Source organism: Corvus hawaiiensis, chromosome 2 (assembly GCF_020740725.1).
Source record: "Corvus hawaiiensis isolate bCorHaw1 chromosome 2, bCorHaw1.pri.cur, whole genome shotgun sequence".
Taxonomy (NCBI): domain Eukaryota; kingdom Metazoa; phylum Chordata; class Aves; order Passeriformes; family Corvidae; genus Corvus; species Corvus hawaiiensis.
The window spans coordinates 11189362-11207542 of record NC_063214.1 but is presented as its reverse complement, the minus strand read 5'-3'; the positions used below and the strand labels follow the sequence as shown (position 1 = coordinate 11207542).

The following is an 18181-nucleotide window of genomic DNA, read 5'->3' as shown; positions in this document are numbered from 1 at the left end:
AGAAAATCACATGCTTTCTTCAAAAGTCGGTCACACATCTATGTTGCTTTGTTTTATACAGTTTTTAATTTGGCATAAGCACCTGTTTCAACTCTCCTGACAGTAATGGAACAAGCAGTAATAATAAGTAGCTTTTTTTTTTTCTGCTCTTGCAATTATTTTCTTCATGAAGAACTCATTAAAAACAGATACAGAAGGTTTCCTTTCCACAACTTTGTGATGGCATATTATCTTCTTAAAATGCATGGCACCTTTATCAACATAAATTTTGAGAAATTATTTCAAAGTGTATATCCTTACAGTGAGGGATAGTTAAACACTTCCCCTTGCCAGCTATCCATTGCTTTTACCACGCCTTTGTGGCAGTAAATACCTCTTTCTCTGGTTTTGAGTTAAGTTGGTATTTTAATTGTTCCGATTTGACTCGTAGCTAGGAGTGGGTTGCAGTCCTGTTCTTTATGTGTGAGGGTCAGATGATCATCTCTGTATTCATCTATATGACTTAAAGTCCTTTCAGTATTTTACTTAGGGATTTACGTTGTGAATGTTTTTAGATTAACTCTGGCATAGTGATAAGGTAAGGACTCTGTCCTTTTGTCTTTATAGGATGTTATGAGCTTCTCTCAAGGTTTCACTGAAGTTGATTCTTATGTTTTATCTTGAATTTCACTTGGTTTTATTGCTGTTCTGGAGAGGAAAAAAATTGTAATTTTTTATTTGAATTGAGCTAGTAGAGACCATCTTGTTAATGTGGATTTTTCCTTTCCCACTTAAATGTAGTTATATGAGCCTTCTCTATGTCCACAACAACCTTTGGAAACATCAACAACAATAAGCTGAAATCTCTTATTACAACAGAAGCTGTAGTGTCCTTTCCACAAAAAAAAAAAAAAAAAAAACCAAAACAAAAAAAACACAACAAAACAAACCCAAACCACAAATCATCTGGGCTTCTAACATGGATTTATGGGGCTTTTACATACAGTTGGATGCTATGTGACTGTGATCCTGTATTTCACTTTGCCTGGAATTACTGTGTGTTTGTGTTCAGTTAGCTGAAGCCTGTTCTGTTGGGAAGTCTACAAAGTGGCTTTCATTCATAACCGTGAGATGCCTGGTCCCAAGTGAAACACAGCCATTACTGTCAGTAAAATACTGGGCATTACTCTTTAGTCCTTTGTTGCACTTTGACATCTGAAACCAGTGCTTGGTTAAAATAACATAAAACGATTTAAAGTATGCCAAACCACCTAACATACAGTTATTCCAAGAAATACACAGCTTTAGTGCACTGCTATCAATAAATGCCTGTATCTTTAGATCCCTCCAACAAGCAGAAGGTCAGAGTTGTGTGGAAATGCATTATCTGCATGCATTGATCATAACTCAGAAGCATGATTGCCCAGGAGAGGACATTGATTTCTTCACTGTATATTAATCAAGTTTCATTCTTGGGGAGTTGACGTAGAGTTAAATGCATAATCAGTGATTTGGTTTTGTAGGTGTCAGAGGGAATGAAAATCTGGTTGAGTTTCCTTTTAATTGCTTATTTGTAGGCAAGTGGTTTACCAAAGATTGGAAGATCTGTCCATTCTGTTGCATATTATCTACTCCTCTATTCTGAAAACAAGTCTTTGTATAGATTTCTGTGTGGTTTTTGCTCTTGGTCTCTTGAATAAGAAGACTGAATTAACCGAAAACTTTCTGCTCACTGTATGTCTGAGCTTGGATCAACACCCTTACCCAGGTTAGTTGAGATTTAGTGATACATGCTGTTTCTGGATCCTTGCCCTTAATGGATGTGGGGTGGGGTTGTAACTTCGCTGCAGTATCTTTTAGTTTCTGCCTTTTTTTTCCTCAGTAGCAGAAGACCATTGAGCAGTGACTGACGGGACAGGTTTAGATGTCAAATACTTGATTCCTTCACAGGTGGTGGTTGTAAGCTGAATGTCTGTTCTTCCTCATTCCTTACAATTAGCAAAGACTTGGCAGAGAGTGTGTTTCTAAGTTCATGCCTTGAGTGTTAGCAGATCATGATCAAGAAATGAACTCAAAGATGTCCTTTACAGTACTATTAGAGAACAAAATATAAATATTCCTCCAGTAGTATTTGTAAGCAGAAATATATGTGCATGAGCCTGGGTAAGGAATTGACTGAAATTTCTATGGAACACCAGGTGAATCATGGTTATATGAACAGCATGGGATTTTCTGCATCTAGGAGTGATTATTTCTGTGATGCTCTGTTCTTTTACTTGTTAAAATAAGAAATACTTATTTAAGGTAGGCTGAGCTATTGTTTGAAGAGTGTCACAGCATGAAAAATGGCCACATGTGTTTCGTCTCTGAACTTTGCAGAACTTTCCAGCAGGAGGTTTTGATGTGCAGGCCAGATTTGGATTAAGCTGTATATGGTGCTTAAGTGTACTTATAAACCTTGGAGAGCTGCTACTAAGGCTTTCACAAACTCAGCTTTCATGGCAATTGTCTGCTCCCCATTTTCCCCTTCCCATGTGCTCTTTTGGGGTTTCATTGGATTTGGGGTGATGTTGGATGAGGGATTTTTTTATTTCTCGGGTAGGGTTTTGGTTGGTTGATTTGGTTTTTTGTTACGGCTTTTTTTTTCCTTATTTTCACTTTCTTTCCCCCTCCTGGCAGAGTGCGCAGCCTCGCCTCGCTGCCTCCCCGAGCAGCCCTCTGCGTGGATATGGAAATGTCCCTGACATTTCCACACCTCATTTCAGCACACAGTAGAAATGTTGTGTTCCCCCTTGATATATTACGTACCATCCCAAAGCTCCTCGTTGTGGTATTCTGTGGTCTGAGTGAGTCACAGATTCCCGGACTGGTGAATCCCATGTGAAATCTGAGGAGTGGAGGGACACTTGAGGTGACCGAATCCCCCTTTCCACACCCCAAATGGAATGTTTAGGAACAGCCTCCCCTTTCTTATGTGCCTCTGGTGCTACTGTTAACAAGAACAGTAATCTGCATTTACATTTTAGTGGTCTTTTAAAAGCTGAAGTAAATAGTCTCTACCACGAGAACACTTGGGATTTTTTTCTTCTCCACTCAGTTGTTGGTTGGCTAACATTTCAGTCCAGTGGTCTGTCAGGTCTTATTCTCAGAGGAAAAACTGTGTCTCGTGCCTGCTGTGCTCTTGGTTCTGCATTCCTGTCAATTTTGTGTGACTTACAGGCTTCTCAGGTATGTGGGGCTTGTGCGCTTTTGTAAAACGGTAAATTTTGCATCTCTTTGAGCTGTTTCATCATCTGTTATGGAATTGGTTTGCTATAGTATTCTTCAAAATCCTATTATTGAAACTGCTAAAATAATCAAAAGGTTTTGATCAGGGCGGTTTGGGTCTGTTCCTTTCTACACACCCCCTCCCACTGCTGCCCCATCCCCACACTGTAGAAAACAACACCTCTCTGTTGTTTAAAACTTAAGGTCAGGTCGGGGCTGGGTCTGGCAGCACACAGCTTAAAAAATCACGGGGGAAAAGGCTTTTCCATTTGTGTGCTTGTGCAGAATTTGGCCGTGGAGCCGTGGCTGTCGCTAATCCTGCATTATCTGAGGGGGTATTTCGCAGAGAGAGCGATGCTGCCGTGTGCTCCTTGCCAGCCTGGAGGGAACAGCCCCAACTCAGGATGGGGAATGCCAGCTCTGGTGGGGTTGGAGTCTCTGGAGCCCCCTTCAGAATTCCTGGTAGCAGCAGGAGCTCCTGCTGCTGCTGCAACACGATTCCTCCTGAGCCCTCTCCTGACTGAGCTGTCTAAAAGGGATAGGCTATCCCATGTTTAAAATGTCTTTTGGAGTCAGTCAGCAGGCCTACGAGGAGTGAGTAATGTGCCAAGCTCCTGGGAAGAAGCTTATTTTTTCTTTCTCAGACCGATACCCTACAGTTGTAGGAGAGGAGCCTGATTTATTTTATTTAAATTGAATTAGTTGTAAAAAAAGGCTTCTGGATTCCCAAGTTCTTTTGAGTGCAGCCATGGGTAATTCACCGACTTATTGCTGAGTTTTTCTCCCCCATCTGATCATTTTTGCTTTTTGTTTTTTTCTTTTTACTTTTGCCTTTTTTAAATTACATTTGCAAAGGGAACCTTCAAAATGTCTTGGCTGCCTGTATCAAAACTGTGAAGAGGTCTCAGCTGCTCCATTCATCTCAACAGATTTCTGACACAAAGCATGGATTTTGGAAAGCAAAGCGCTCAAATACTTGATTCTCTTAAAGCACGTGCTTAAGTACCATTGAAGTACCTGCTCGTTTGTGCAGCTCTGTGCATTTGGTGTCAGGGTTGTTGATCAGGGCTGTTTCACTGCTCAGAACCTTTGCAAAAAGAGCCAACTAAACACTGAAGTGCTTTTACCACTGCTCTGAAAACATCCTTCCTGCTGAAATCAAAGGTGTGCAAATTGAGCTTAATAGCAAAATAGTTCTGGGACAGCAAGTCTCACTACCCCCACTCATTCTTAGTTCACTGCAAGATTCTGCTGCAATTTCCAGTGCATCTAGGAATTTTTTTTGAGATCCTGATTTCATTGTGCTCTTCAGCATTTTACTGCAGGCAGGCATAAATAATGGGGAATCACTTAAAATCCTGTGTTTTAGGTACTTTTTCAGTGCTGGTGCTGGAGCTGCTGAGCAACACACAGCCTTTAATATATTTATCCTCAATTATCTTTCTGAAGTTTCCATCTATTATTGCTCTATCTGGGAAAACAGGGTACAGAGAAGTAAAACCAGAAGTCAGACAGCCTGTCTGCAGCACAGTGAGTAATTGGACCCCTGGATCCCAAGCTGCCACTGTAATCACTGTACTGCATTCCTCAAATCTGTAAGAATTAAAACGACAGTCTGAGCTGTTGGTTGATGTGGTGGGCTGGAGCCTTTACACTTGGGAATATGAGAATGGGAAGGCAGTGAAGCTAGTGGGAGAATTTTTCTGGCTCTTCCAGTAGTAGTTAAGCATTAGAACACCAAATTTATTAAATAACTGGAGATTTTTATTTCACAGACCAGTTTGATTTTAGCTTTACAAATGCATGTTTTGATTCATCTCAACTTAAAAATGGAGCATAAAATTGATACAGGAGTTTAATCGTCATGAAAAAACTCTGAAATGCAGTTAATAAAAATGTTTTATCTGTGTGAATAAATACTAATCTCAACTTCTATTAATGATTCTAACCATGTGCATGAGTTTGGGTAATCTCTCTTCTAATGAATGTTCATGTGGGCAATCTGCTAGCCATTGCCAGTTTCCTAAATGATTACCTTAATGGTTTCTGTAAGGTTTTTTTCCAGTGATCTTGAATTAAGAGTGCAGAAGAAGACACCTTAATAATACCAAGTTTTTTGAGTTATTCAATAGATTATGTAACCCTCCTACTCAAATAATGCTAGTCTAGTGTTGTTAATTCACTGTGGCTCTCTGTTCCATTTAGCAAAAGGATTTAACTAGAAATACTAGTCTGGGATATTGGAAAAATACAATATGGATGTAATTTTGCTAGTTAAATTGGGAACTGTCTATAATTTCTTAAATAGCAGGAACTGCATATCTATTGGGTGAACTACAAGTCTGCTGTTTGTTTGGAGTCTCCAGTTAGGTTTTGCAGGTGAAGTTTTCATTCATTCAAAGAATTCCTTAAAAATCAAAAACAAATATTCAGGAGCAAAAAGCCATTGGTTCTGTTGTTGTGCTTTAACATACTAGAACCTGTGTTCTCAGATTTCATTATCTTTTGCAGCAGTAATATTTTATGGTAGGCAAAGGATCTTAAAGTTTGTTGCTATTGGTGGATAAATATATTTGTAGTTTGCAAACAAAGAAAAACTTCAACAAGTGCAAAAGTGGAATTAATATTCTGGATGTATACAGTTCAGTGAACATTTTAATATTCCCTTATCTTCCCTATTGTGCCTACAGTTTCTCCCTAGGCACATTTTAAAAGGCTGTAGGACTGATTTCTCATGGTGTGCTTCACTTGGGGAGTGTCTCACCACGTCACAGCATTTGTGCTGTGGATTTTGCTGCTGCTTTAGTTTTGTCTAGGTAAAACATGACTTAATGAGCTGTAATCAGTGGGCGCTCCTGGACGTTCTGCAAAACAGTTGGGTTGTTTATTTCTCAGGATACAGAAGTCTGGGAGAAGATAGTGGAAGTTACAAAAAAATCGTGCATTTAGAGTAGTTGTGGTCAGGAAAGCACATCAACTTATCAATTTGTTTTGTCACAGTAATTAAATATAATATTTAGGTCTAGAGATTCATAGATCTTAGCAGTTGCTTCAGCCCTTACTGGGAAATAAAAGAGATCTGTTGCTATATGATTTCTCCTTTCTCTTTCTTCTGCCTTTTTCGTTAACTTTCTTTTCTTTTTCATTACCACTGCTCCAGTAATTTCTTAAATATTTAATTAAAAAAAAAATTAACATTTCACTGGGTCCTGGGAAGTGAAGTTCTTTTGTACAGTTTATATGTACTTTTTAAAAGTTGCTGAATGGTTGCCTCAGTGTCCTGCTGAACGTTTATTTCCAAAGCTGGTTTGGATTTGGCGTGACTACACTTCAGACGGACATTATCATGTGAGATTTTAACACTGTAATACCTCTTGCTTCACTAGATCAGAAGAGGCTTTTTAAAAGGATTGCTGATGTCCTGTTCTTATGTGTTAAGTGCTTTCCAGATTTCATTCTCTTTAAAGAAACCTCTTTGCAGCAACCCAATTTCATTAAGTTTATCAGTATTTCCCTAGCACTGGGTAACTAAAACAAAATTTAAAAAATGAAAAAGGGGGCAAAACACTTCTGGAAATGGTTATTGTATGTAAACTGTACTGGCTACAAGTGTCATCTCCTACAAGAGGCTTTTTAAGTACCCGAGGGATTTGTGTGGTCTTTTTTGAATTACCCAAAGGTGTAATGAGTAAAGTTGTACTGAATATTGGCTTAATGGTGCACTTGTTTGGGACTCTATCTTAAAGGTGACCTGCAAGCCTTGCTTTTCTCAGATAGTCAGAAATCCTGACAAAATTTCAATTTTATTATCTTAAATGTGGTACAGAGCATATCAAGTGCTACTTGCTTCTTTTTTAGTAACAGCACACTGTCAGCTTCATTTCCTTTTGAAACATGAACATTTGGTTGCAGACAAACAGTTTACTTTTGGAAGCTGGAAAAATATATTCTCCAGATAAAGTGCATTCCCAAATCTTTGAGGAAATTAGTCTAATTGTATTGCTGTTACTGTTGCTGGATGTTTGATGTTTTCATTTGAAATCTTGATTTTATTTTTAAAGGATTTGTTATTTGTGATTTTTATTCTGGTTTTGGGTTGAAACTCTGCAAAAGCCCACCCAGAGGTACAGAGGTTTTTGAAGGAACAGTAAGATATCAGTAGTTTTCAGTTAGATGAATCCACATCTAAATTGTTTCATGTTTGAAGGAATACTGTGTCTTCTACCAGTAATTGTGTAAATACTGGTTAATGTGGGCATGAATTTCTGAGAGAAGTACTGAGACCTTAATAATAGCTAACACCTTTGCATTTGATATTTAAATGCATGGGTGTACACATTTACAATACAAGGCATTGCTGGTTAGATTTTTTTGTTTGGGTTTGTTTTGGGCGGTTTTTTTAAAGATAGCTCCATTTTTAGAGTTTTTCTAGATTACTTAAAACCTAATAAGGGAATCTTTGCCCTGGGAGATTAGGACTGTTAACATGACAGCTATTTAGTAGTTCTTATTCTTTACTTTTTTAAGATCTGATTCTTTTCTGACTTCTAGTTGCCTGTAGGTTTTGAATTAAAAGCTAGCTTCTGGGAAATCAATCATAAAATATTCATTCACTTTAGGAGGAGGCAAGGATTTCATCTGTGTACATCCCTTTTAAACTTGTAAATACAAGTTTTCAATGGAGTTTTAGCTAGTGAAAGCAAATTGCAGAGTTCAGTATGCAGAAGGACACTTACCTTTGCTCATGTTGAATATTTATGCCAGTTCAGTATTGAATGAGTGAAGGAGGAGGCATGTGTGGTGTGATGATCTCATTATTGAGCTGTGGTGACTGAACTGCTTGTGCTGCCCATTGACCCAGCCCAGCCCTGTAAGTGAAACTGAAGAGACGCATCCAGCACAAGCACCATTGCTGTGCATTTTAAAACAGCTTTTTATACCACATTGCCCCATCCAAGGGAGTATTTAGTAGAGATACTACTCACTCTTGAAGAATAACAAGACTTCAGGGAAGAACTGGTTTGGTTTAGTTTTGCCATCATATATTTCATGTACAGATAGAACATAAAGGTGAAAATCCTCCAGGAAAGGGAGGGTTTTGATGCCAGGATTTATATTGCATCAGGAGCATAAGCAACCTTTTCACCACTCTTATCACATGATTGTTCTAATGACTTGTGGTTGTTGGATGCTGCAAGAAGAACAGATTTCACCCCTGTTGTGTTACCATACTGGACTTTGCATTAGTGCATAGTCCTGGGCAGCACTAACGACTTGGTTTCTACTTTCAGCAATATCATCCCCCTGCCAAACAAAAATGTACTCGTATATATGATGCTGCCTATTCTGTTATTTGAAAACATACTCAACATGAAACTAAACATTGATTTTAGGCCTGCCTTTTCCTGTTAGTTCTATTTTAGAGTGGTAGCCTGCGTGTCCTGTGTATTTACATTTACAGAAGAAAAGTTCATACAACTGTGAAGTAAAATTCAATGGAATTTTTAAAAAACTGTGTTTAGAGTGATTCAAGATTTTCCTTTCAGGTTTGCTAGTCCTTATTTTTAGCTGCAGAATAGCGAAATTCAGTGAAGGCTTGTAGTAGCTGTGCTTATGAGAAGCAAGCTTAATTTTTATATAAGACTTTGTCTCAGAATTGTTTTCATTAAATTCTTTAAATTGGTTACGATGTGTTTTGTCCTTATTTGATTTTTTGTTTCTTCTGGAATGTGTTTGTTGTTTACGGATCCTGAATTTCTGCCTAAGACAATGTGTGGGGAGTTGGGTTTGGATTGATTTTTTTTTTTTAAGGAAAAAAAGTCTTATGCAATTATATCTTATCCTAAATATCCTCTTTCTGTCTTTTGTGTTTCTGACTTAGGAATTTTATGAGCTTGGTGGAAATGGAAAAGGAAGAAAAGCAAGCTGGTCTCCTGAAGAAAGAAGGTGGCAAATACTTAATGGAACTTTGTTTCTGTGGAACCATGTTTTGAGTGCTCCTCCTAGACGTTGTCCATAAATATCCTAGATATCAGCTGATTGCTATGATTGGAAACCTGGCTCACCAAACAGTGTACACTGGGAGAAGCCTGCCTAGGATAATACATTTTCTATTGTTTCTGAAAGTCTGTAAGAAAACACTATAGACATCTACCTGTTATTAACTCTGCATCTTGATTCAGCGAAACTAGTCTTTGAAGTGAACAGAACCAGAGCCTTTTGGAAACTTTTATTGAACATGACTCATGGAGAAGAGCTTGGCTCTGAGATGCACCAGGATTCTGTTGTTCTAACTTACCTAGAGGGATTACTAATGCATCAAGCAGCAGGAGGCTCAGGTACTGCAGTTGACAAAAAGTCCACTGGGCATAGTGGGGAGGATCAAAACTTTAAGATTTCAGGAAATCTATTTCCCAGCTGTCAAAGTAATGGTCCAGTTCTTAACACAAGTACATATCGGGGATCTGGTATGCTGCACCTCAAAAAAGCAAGACTGTTGCAGTCTTCAGAAGACTGGAATGCAGCAAAGAGAAGGCGGTTGTCTGATTCCATTGTGGATTTAGATGGAAAAAAGGAAGCTTTGTTGGCTGGCATGGTTGAAAATGTGCCTAAAGGCAAACAGGATAGCACATTACTTGCCTCTTTGCTTCAGTCGTTCAGCTCTAGGCTGCAGAGTGTTGCTCTGTCACAGCAGATTAGACAGAGTCTTAAGGAGCAAGGGTATTCCCTTAGCCATGATTCTTTACAAGTGGAGAAAGATTTAAGGTGCTATGGTGTTGCATCCAGTCACCTGAAGACTCTGCTGAAGAAGAGCAAAGCAAAAGATCAGAAGCTGGACAACAGCCTGCCTGACATAACTAAAAACCTGCCCAAAGAGAGGTTTATAGAATCTCCTCATGCGGTGCAGAGCAGCCCTAAGGTGATGAACGAGCCCCTGTCATGTGCTGCAAGATTACAAGCTGTTGCAAGCATGGTAGAGAAACGATCCAGTCCTGCTGCTTCGCCCAAGCCCAGCGTAGCATGCAGCCAGCTGGCCTTGCTCCTTTCCAGTGAAGCCCACTTGCAGCAGTACTCCAGGGAACATGCTTTAAAAGCACAAAATGCCAATCAGATTGCAAGCGAGAGACTTGCAGCAATGGCCAGATTACAAGAAAGTGCTCAGAAGGACATAGGCCAATTCGGTTTGGCAAAAGGAATGACAAGCCATCTCAATGGTCAAGCAGGATCATCCCCTAAAACAGTCACTAGCAAAGGCAACATGGCACCATTTCAGAGTTCAGTGGGAATCATGCATTCGCCTCCCAAAACCATGGGATACAAAAGTACTGTGGAAAGGAGTAACCTGAAAACGTCTCCCAGCAACAGTTTGCTCTTACATTTGCTGAAAAGCCAGAATACCACCAAGCACTTGAAAGGGCGTGAGCAGAGTGAGAGAGCCAGCCTTTTTGAAGACAGCAGCACACCAACAACTGTTGATGAGTATTCAGACAACAATCCCAGTTTTACAGAAGACAGCAGTGATGATGAAAGCTCCCATTCTAACTGTCTTCCTATAGACCTATCCTTTAAACAGAGGACAGATAAACCAGATGTAGGTCCACCTGCATCACTGGATAACCTGACTCAGTCCTTGCTTCATAACTGGGATCCAAAAGTTTCCTGTCCAGAGAACAAGGAAGAGAAAGACACTCCGAAAGCTTCTAAGCTGAATCCCCACCAGAAAGTAACACTACTTCAGCTGTTACTCGGGCATAAGAGTGAAGAACAGGTAGACAAGAGTAATGACCCTCAGGGACCACACAGTACAGCTGATGTGGCAAAATTCACTGTACAGACTGGGAAAAGGACTCCTGTTACTGACAGTCCCAGTGCCAACCGAATGACTCCATTAAGCACTCCACCTTTGCTGGCTTCTGCAAAAGCAGACTCTCCTATAAATCTCTCACACCAGTCCCTGGCTGTCAAGCGGAGCTCACCACCCTATGCCTGCAGCATCCAGCCGGACAGACTGATGAATCCCGCATCTAAACACTTGATAGACCTGTCCAAAAGCAAAGAAATTCAAGGAGCTAAGCTGAGCAGGACCGACAGTCCCCAGAACTCCTCGGCATTCAGTGCCAGCAAGCTGCTGCAGAACCTGGCTCAGTGTGGCATGCAGACTTCCATGTCGAGTGAGGAACAAAGAGCTAGCAAACAGCTGCTGGCAGGGAACATGGATAAACCTGTGGGCTTGATTGATAGATTGAACAGCCCTCTGCTTACGAATAAATTGAGTATGCATGAAGAAAATAACAAAATATTCAGTTGTCAGCCTGCACCCACTGAACAAGGACTTCCAGGTTCGGAAATAGAAAATCTCCTTGAAAGGCGCACTGTCCTTCAGCTGCTTCTGGGAACTCCCAGTAAAGGTAAAAGTGAAAAGAAAGAGAGGATGCTTTTAAGAGATGAAAGTTCTCAAGAACAGACAGACAAGGCTTTGAATGAGCAAATATTGACGGTGAAAATAAAAACTGAACCATCTGAAGAATCAAATGTTCCTTATAATTCAAATGCACAACAAGTAAGAGAATGCAAGGGTAACAAATTCCAAGGGTTTGTTCATTCACTGCAGAGAAACACAGCTGCTTCTCCTGCATCCGAGGAGTTGAAAACTGAGCCTCTTTCACCTCAAGATTTCTCCTTTTCCAAAAATGGCCTGCTAAGTAGGTTGCTGAGACAGAATCAAGACAATTACCCTGCAGATGAGCTGGACAGGAGTCACCGAAACAACGAGCTGACACACCTTGAATCCAAGAGTCTTTGCACGGTACCGAAGAAGAGGAAGCTTCATGCTGAGCCTTTGGAAAGCCCATTAAAAAAGATGAAAAGTAATGTGTCTGATGCTGCAAACAATCACGCTTCTCCTACTGAGGCACTGTATGGGCCTTTGCTTAACCAGCAAGAACTGAAATTCAGCAGAAGTGATGCTGAATTTAAATATGCTGTAAGTCATGGTTCAAATAGTGAAACTGAAAATAGGAGTTGGTCTAGAGATAGTAAAGGCTTTAATGTGTTGAAACAGCTGCTTCTCTCAGAAAACTGTGAGAGAGATCTGTCACAGCATAGGAATAACATACTAACAGAGGGCAAGAAAAAAGGAAACAAAACCAGTGCAACAATGAATAAACCTGAATTCACCATTTCTTCTGTAAGATCATTGATGGGAAGCCCTGTGCAACAGAACAATTGTGTAGATCACAGAACATTTCAGTATCCTGTAGCAGTAAAAAGTCCTGCCAGCTCCCCCTTCCCTGAACATTTGGGGAGTACAGTGTCCAGACTCGAGCCTGACCAGTTTAGCATGTGTTCCATGCCCAGTGAGAAAGGGCCCATCAGATGGGTGATCACAGGCATGGACAAGAATGATTATGAGAAAGACTCTCCAAGACTGACCAAAACCAATCCAATATTGTACTACATGCTACAGAAAGGCGGCAACCCTGTCAGCAGCCAAGAAGCACATGACAAAGAAATTTGGAATGAACCTTCATTTACTGAGAGTTCAACTCATGTTACAATCAAAGAGGAATTGACGTCTGACGCAGAGCTTAAAACTCCTTTTAGTAACTTAAGAAGCCCTTACAACAGCCATATGGGGAGTAACACCTCTCATCAGCATGGTGGTATGAATGGAGAAGTGCATGGACTTCTGGAAAAAGTGCGAACAATCAAAAAAGAGCCAGAATAAACTGCAGCCTCCTCAGTGAGTTTACAATCAGTGGTTTTGAATCTTTGTTAAAAAAAAAAAAAAAAAAGAAAAAAGAAAAATGAGTATGAACTTGACTACTGTATAAATTGAGCATGATTTTAAGAAAAAAAGCATGGTCTAATTGAAACATGTTTTCATTTGATAAACTTTTTATTTTTCTGTTGATGTTATTTAAAATACATGTAGATAAAATTTGCTTTACAGTAGATTGTCACAAGGAAAATAGAAGGGTTGTAATTTGTACAAGAAGTTTCTGTATGTATCAGATTAAGTTATGAGTACTCTTTGATCAGAGTCTTATTTGGATCTGCAAGCTTTTGGTATAACATAACGTGTAAGCGTACAGCCTAGGTGGTGGTAATGCTGCGTTTCCTCCCTCCCTGTAAAATAATCCTTCTTTTTTTGAAGCCTGAGCATAGAGACAGTATACTTTTTTTTTTTTTTTTGAATGTTTTAATATGTTTTGTGAAATTTTAAGAATAACTTTTAAGAAATGGAGCAGTCCATCCAAGGTATTATCTTGTCATATTGGAAAACCTGCATCAGTGTTAATAATTGAAGTGCACTGAAATGTATTTTTTAGTGCTTCCAAAATTTGTATTGTTATTTTTAAATCTTGTTTGTGGTCCTGCCAGAATAGTGGTGTAAAATCTATTTTTCTTCCTTGCCCTGCTCTTGACAAATGCCTTCCTCAGAATTCTTAGCCATAGTTATGAGTTACTAGTTACGATTAAGGGTTTTTTCTAGGTTTTTATAAAAAAGGCAGATTTTCATAGGCCATGCAAGTACTGCATGAGTCCTTTTGTCGGCACATTCCTGTTGCTTCCCTGCCTAAAAGGGGAAAGCCAAAATGCCTCTTGGAGTAGTGTGATGGATAAGGCTTAGTATATGTATTCAGTGAGGAGATGCTGGAAAGCTTGTGAGGGGGATGAGTGGAATTGTCTGTTCAGCACCATCCTGCTTCCCTGTGGAAGAATACCAACTGTACTAAAGCAGCACATCAGACTTTCACTCAAAGATGGAATAGGATTTTAATGAAAAATGTGTTGGCCTCTTCCTACAACCAGGGAAAAGAATCTATAATCTGCCAATATTTATTACTCTCTGAACAGCCGATGCATGGTTTAATGCACTCCCCTTTCACTGCAGAAAATCTGGCTTTAGAATAATTTTCCAGATAGCACTGAGGATAAAACTGTGGTTTTGTCATGTTCTGTAATGGATAGTGGGATATGTCTGAGAAATCCTTCTCTGCCCTTTTCCTCAATCCCCACCTGTGCTGTGATTTGTCACATCTGGCAATATCAGCCTGAGATGGGAGGAACTGAAAATTGCAGTCAAAGCTGAGACACCTTAAAAGAATTGCTGGCTGGGGAAGAGCCATGTGGCTCTGCTTTCCCGTTAGCACTGTCAGTGTTAACTCCATTTGCAGCCCTTATTTCTCTGTTGGGAGGAAGAGGACAAAATCCAGTTCCTCTAAATTATATGAATTATTGGCAAGCAGAAGTTCTGCTGAACTTTTTACTCCCCTAAAAGTTCTCTGTGGCTTCTTGATTTCACTGATAATCCTCTCTGCCATGAGCAAGCACCTAAGCAGTTGGCTTGCACAAATAATGGAAGCTACACTTGGGTTTAATTTTGTCTGTTTTCACCATTGCAAGCCGATGACATGACAAAACTGCTGTTTCTGTCCATCTCATGTCTGCATAGCAGAGATGAGTGACGGGGCATTTTGCTCTTTTCCTGTCTGGTTTAGTTTCAGAGATCCTTTTCCCAGACTTCTGGCTTGCTGAGATAGAGCAAGCTGTTGTCCCCCTCTTTCCCCTGTCCCCAGCCTGAGATCAGTTCCTCCTCTTCCCAGTGCAGTTCCTACTGAGAGGGACTTCTCCTGTCTGACAGCTGGAAAATGCACCACTATTCTGTTTTGCCTCCCTCCGGGGGATACCTTCTTTTAGGGAACACAAATATTTGGCAGTATCCGATAAAAAACATTCCCCCTGGTTTTTATGAGAAATAACAGAGCAATTTAAAGATATATTTTTATGTTATTTCAGTGAAGCATAATATATTAATGGGCTGTACAAAGAAGATTTATATTTTAAAACCTTCACACAAATTCTAATATCATTTTAAATGTCATTGTCTGAAGTATAATATAAAAATAAAATTTTGTTTGTCTTTAATATTGCATTTATAAGTGGCCCAATGACAATTCAGATGTCTCATAGAATAATCATTAATGAGATAAAGTATATTTTGGATTGACGGTGGAACTGAATTCTTTTTATATGAGTCAACCCAGCAGAAATATTAAAAAGATGGTATTTGTTCCATCCATTAAATGTCTTTTAAAGTCTTAATTGATTATTTTTCTTGAAACAATGTGTATATAGGTAGGAAATATATACAATATAGAATAATAGATGGTCCCCAGACTAAATACAGGGCTATAATTTGCTTGAAGGGCTCCACAGAAAAATGCAGCGTGAGAGGATGTGGAATTATCTGGTTGAAAAAACTTCTTCAAAGTTAAGTTGAGATGAAGAGTGGGGAAGAGATTCTGACCCTAACAAAAAATAATATTGAGATCGAGCAATGTGCTGACCTTTGTATTTATTCTAGGGTAGTCTATTGTTATAATATATACTTTTGAACATTTAGTTTTGGAAGTTTTATAAAACAGTTAAGTTAAAATGTTAACAGTTTGACCAGTTAAGGATTTAGCTTTCTTTTTAGTTGATGTTAATGAAAGGGTATTGCCATTCTCACAGACGTCAGTAAACTCTAATATACAAGAATTTAAGTTCAGGACATGGTGTTCATGGAAGAATCTTATCTCTTGCAGACATTGCAATCTCAAACAGCAGGTAACAACACCGAGGCCCTTGAGAGAGGGCAGGACATGCCAAGGGACTGCTCAGTCAGCTGCTAAGAGGGCAGCAGCCTCCTCCTATACGAAATTCTCCAGTGGTTATTATAATCACTGGTGTTACCCTCTCCCTAGGAAAGAGAGGTCTTCTTTGAATCTACCCCATCCACATTTACAGCATGTACACCTTAGGACCAAAGGCTCTCGAGTTACTTTTTGTCTTGTAGCATGGGTGAGTAAGAAGGAGTTCCTGGTTTTTGCCTTGGAGACTTTTCCATCAGAGAAGAGGAGCTGGGTTTGTTGCCCCAGGAGAGACTGGTAGGGCTGGCTACATTTTCCCAAGCAACTCTAAAGTCCCTGATTTCCACCAACCCCCATAGATGGATTGCAAACCAGGGTCATTTCTTGAGTAGCACTCAGTACTCTCAGCAACTCCTGTCTCCTCTAGGCCTTTTAGACTATAGATTTGAAGCAAAATGGGGTCTTGGCAGATCTTGGCAGCAGCAGCTGTATGGGCAGAGTGGTGCAGGATCCATGGGTGCTGGTGTGTGATCCCACCATCAAAGGAGCAGGGGGGAGGGGAGAACACGCCCCAGTTACAGCCAGCTGAGACTGCTGGGGGAAAGCTGCCTCCAGCTCTCAGAGCAGTGAGGAAGTGAGTTAGGGAATTGTCTCCACACCACGCTTAGAGCTGCAGTTGCAGACCCTGGGAAGTTAAACCTGAATTAACTTTAGCCCCACTTAGCTGGGAAGGGCTGGGTCTGAAGCAGTTGGGTTGTGGAGTGCCCGGTGCCTTGCTCAAGGGGGCGTCCCCAGCACTTGGTGGAGTGCCCAAGCCAGCTGGATTTGGGGATTGACTTGGAATTGCCACGCAGATATGCCTTTTCTTTCCAGAGGGAAGTGTCTGGGACTCAGATATCCACGTTTCTAGTGTCTCCTCTGCCAAAGCTTGAGGAAATGATGGTGGGTTAAGCATGACCGCAGAATCAAAGGTGGAGAGCTGGAGGGCTTCTCTACTGATTCCACATAGCTGGGCAGCTCAGTTTGAGAAGTTTATATGAGATCAAAAGGGAATTCAGCCATAACTTTCACTTTTCTTAGCCATTTACTCTTAGTGATGTTTTTAAATTTTTAATTTACAAATGTTTTTAAAGGATAGAAATGAGTGGTTTAAATTTTCCCTGTTAAATGTTGGTGAAAGTATTACAGCTCTCATTGACGTCAGTGACATGATATTACCAGTTTGTTCTCTGCCACATCTTACAGAGGAGTAAACTGGTAAGTATATATTATATATATATTTATATATAATGTAAATATGTTGACTTGTTACGCCTATAATATGTTGAAATTGGTTTTTAAAAGGTGATGTAAATAGTGGTTTCCTTAATGAAAAATACATATTTTGTATTGTTCTAATGCAAAGGAAAAAAAACCTTTTAATCTTTTTTGTTATGTATATTCCATGTATAAGTGTAAATATGATCACATAGGTTTAAAAATTTTTGCATGTATGTATACAGTTGCAAGTCTGGAAGAATGTATAGAAAAATTCTTTTATTTAAAGTTGTGATTACCTGCTGCATGAAAAGTGCATGGGGGACCCTGTGCATCTGTGCGTTGGCAAAAAAAAAAAAAATGTCTTAACAAGTCAGGTCAGTTCAAAACACAACAGTATTCCACTTCTGGACATGACTTCTGCTGTGGTATTTTAGCTTTGTGAAAGAATGTGCTTCAAATCAAAAGGGTCTGGAAAAAAAAAATGCAAACCTACTTTTAAAACATGAAGTGCTCATACAACTATAATAAATCATGTAAGTTCAGGACTCCATTTTGCATAATTGAAATATTGTACCAGGACTATTCCATCCCTGTAAAACAAAGGAGTATTGATTCTCATTGCCATACATAAGAATTCGGGATTTTACCACGACCAATTTTATTGTGATGTGTCTTCAGTAATTTAACTGGTCTCATTTTTTTATTAGAAATTAATTTCCTCATGTGATGTCACAAAACTGTACATACTGCAGTGTGAAGTTTTTTTAAATCTTTCAGTGTTTACTTCCTGCAGAAGATTTGAATAAATGAGAAAAATGCATTGTCTTGATGGTTTTTAAATCTGCTTTATTTCATGTGTACTTTCCATTCTTGGAATGTTAGTGGGCTCTTTGCATCAGTGCTGTTGATACAAATTTCTGACAACAAAAGTACCTCAAGGAGCTTAGGTACACATAGCCTTCAGCAAGGCTACTGACTGGAAACTGAGAGTTGTGGAGCTGGAAATGAAACAATCTAAATCAGATTAACAGCTTTGC

General features: G+C 39.5%; 1 protein-coding gene across 6 annotated transcripts in view; it reads left to right on the top strand.

The window, feature by feature from the left end:
• NRIP1 (nuclear receptor interacting protein 1) overlaps positions 1–17969 on the top strand; it is a 95922-nt gene extending 77953 nt beyond the window's left edge. For all 6 annotated transcript variants that reach the window (XM_048293739.1, XM_048293740.1, XM_048293737.1 and 3 more), the window contains one exon: positions 9128–17969. In XM_048293739.1, the coding sequence (XP_048149696.1) occupies positions 9485–12973 (3489 nt within the window). In that variant the 5' untranslated portion in view covers positions 9128–9484 and the 3' untranslated portion in view covers positions 12974–17969. The remainder of the gene's footprint in view (positions 1–9127) is intronic.
• The last annotated feature ends 212 nt before the right edge of the window (positions 17970–18181 follow it).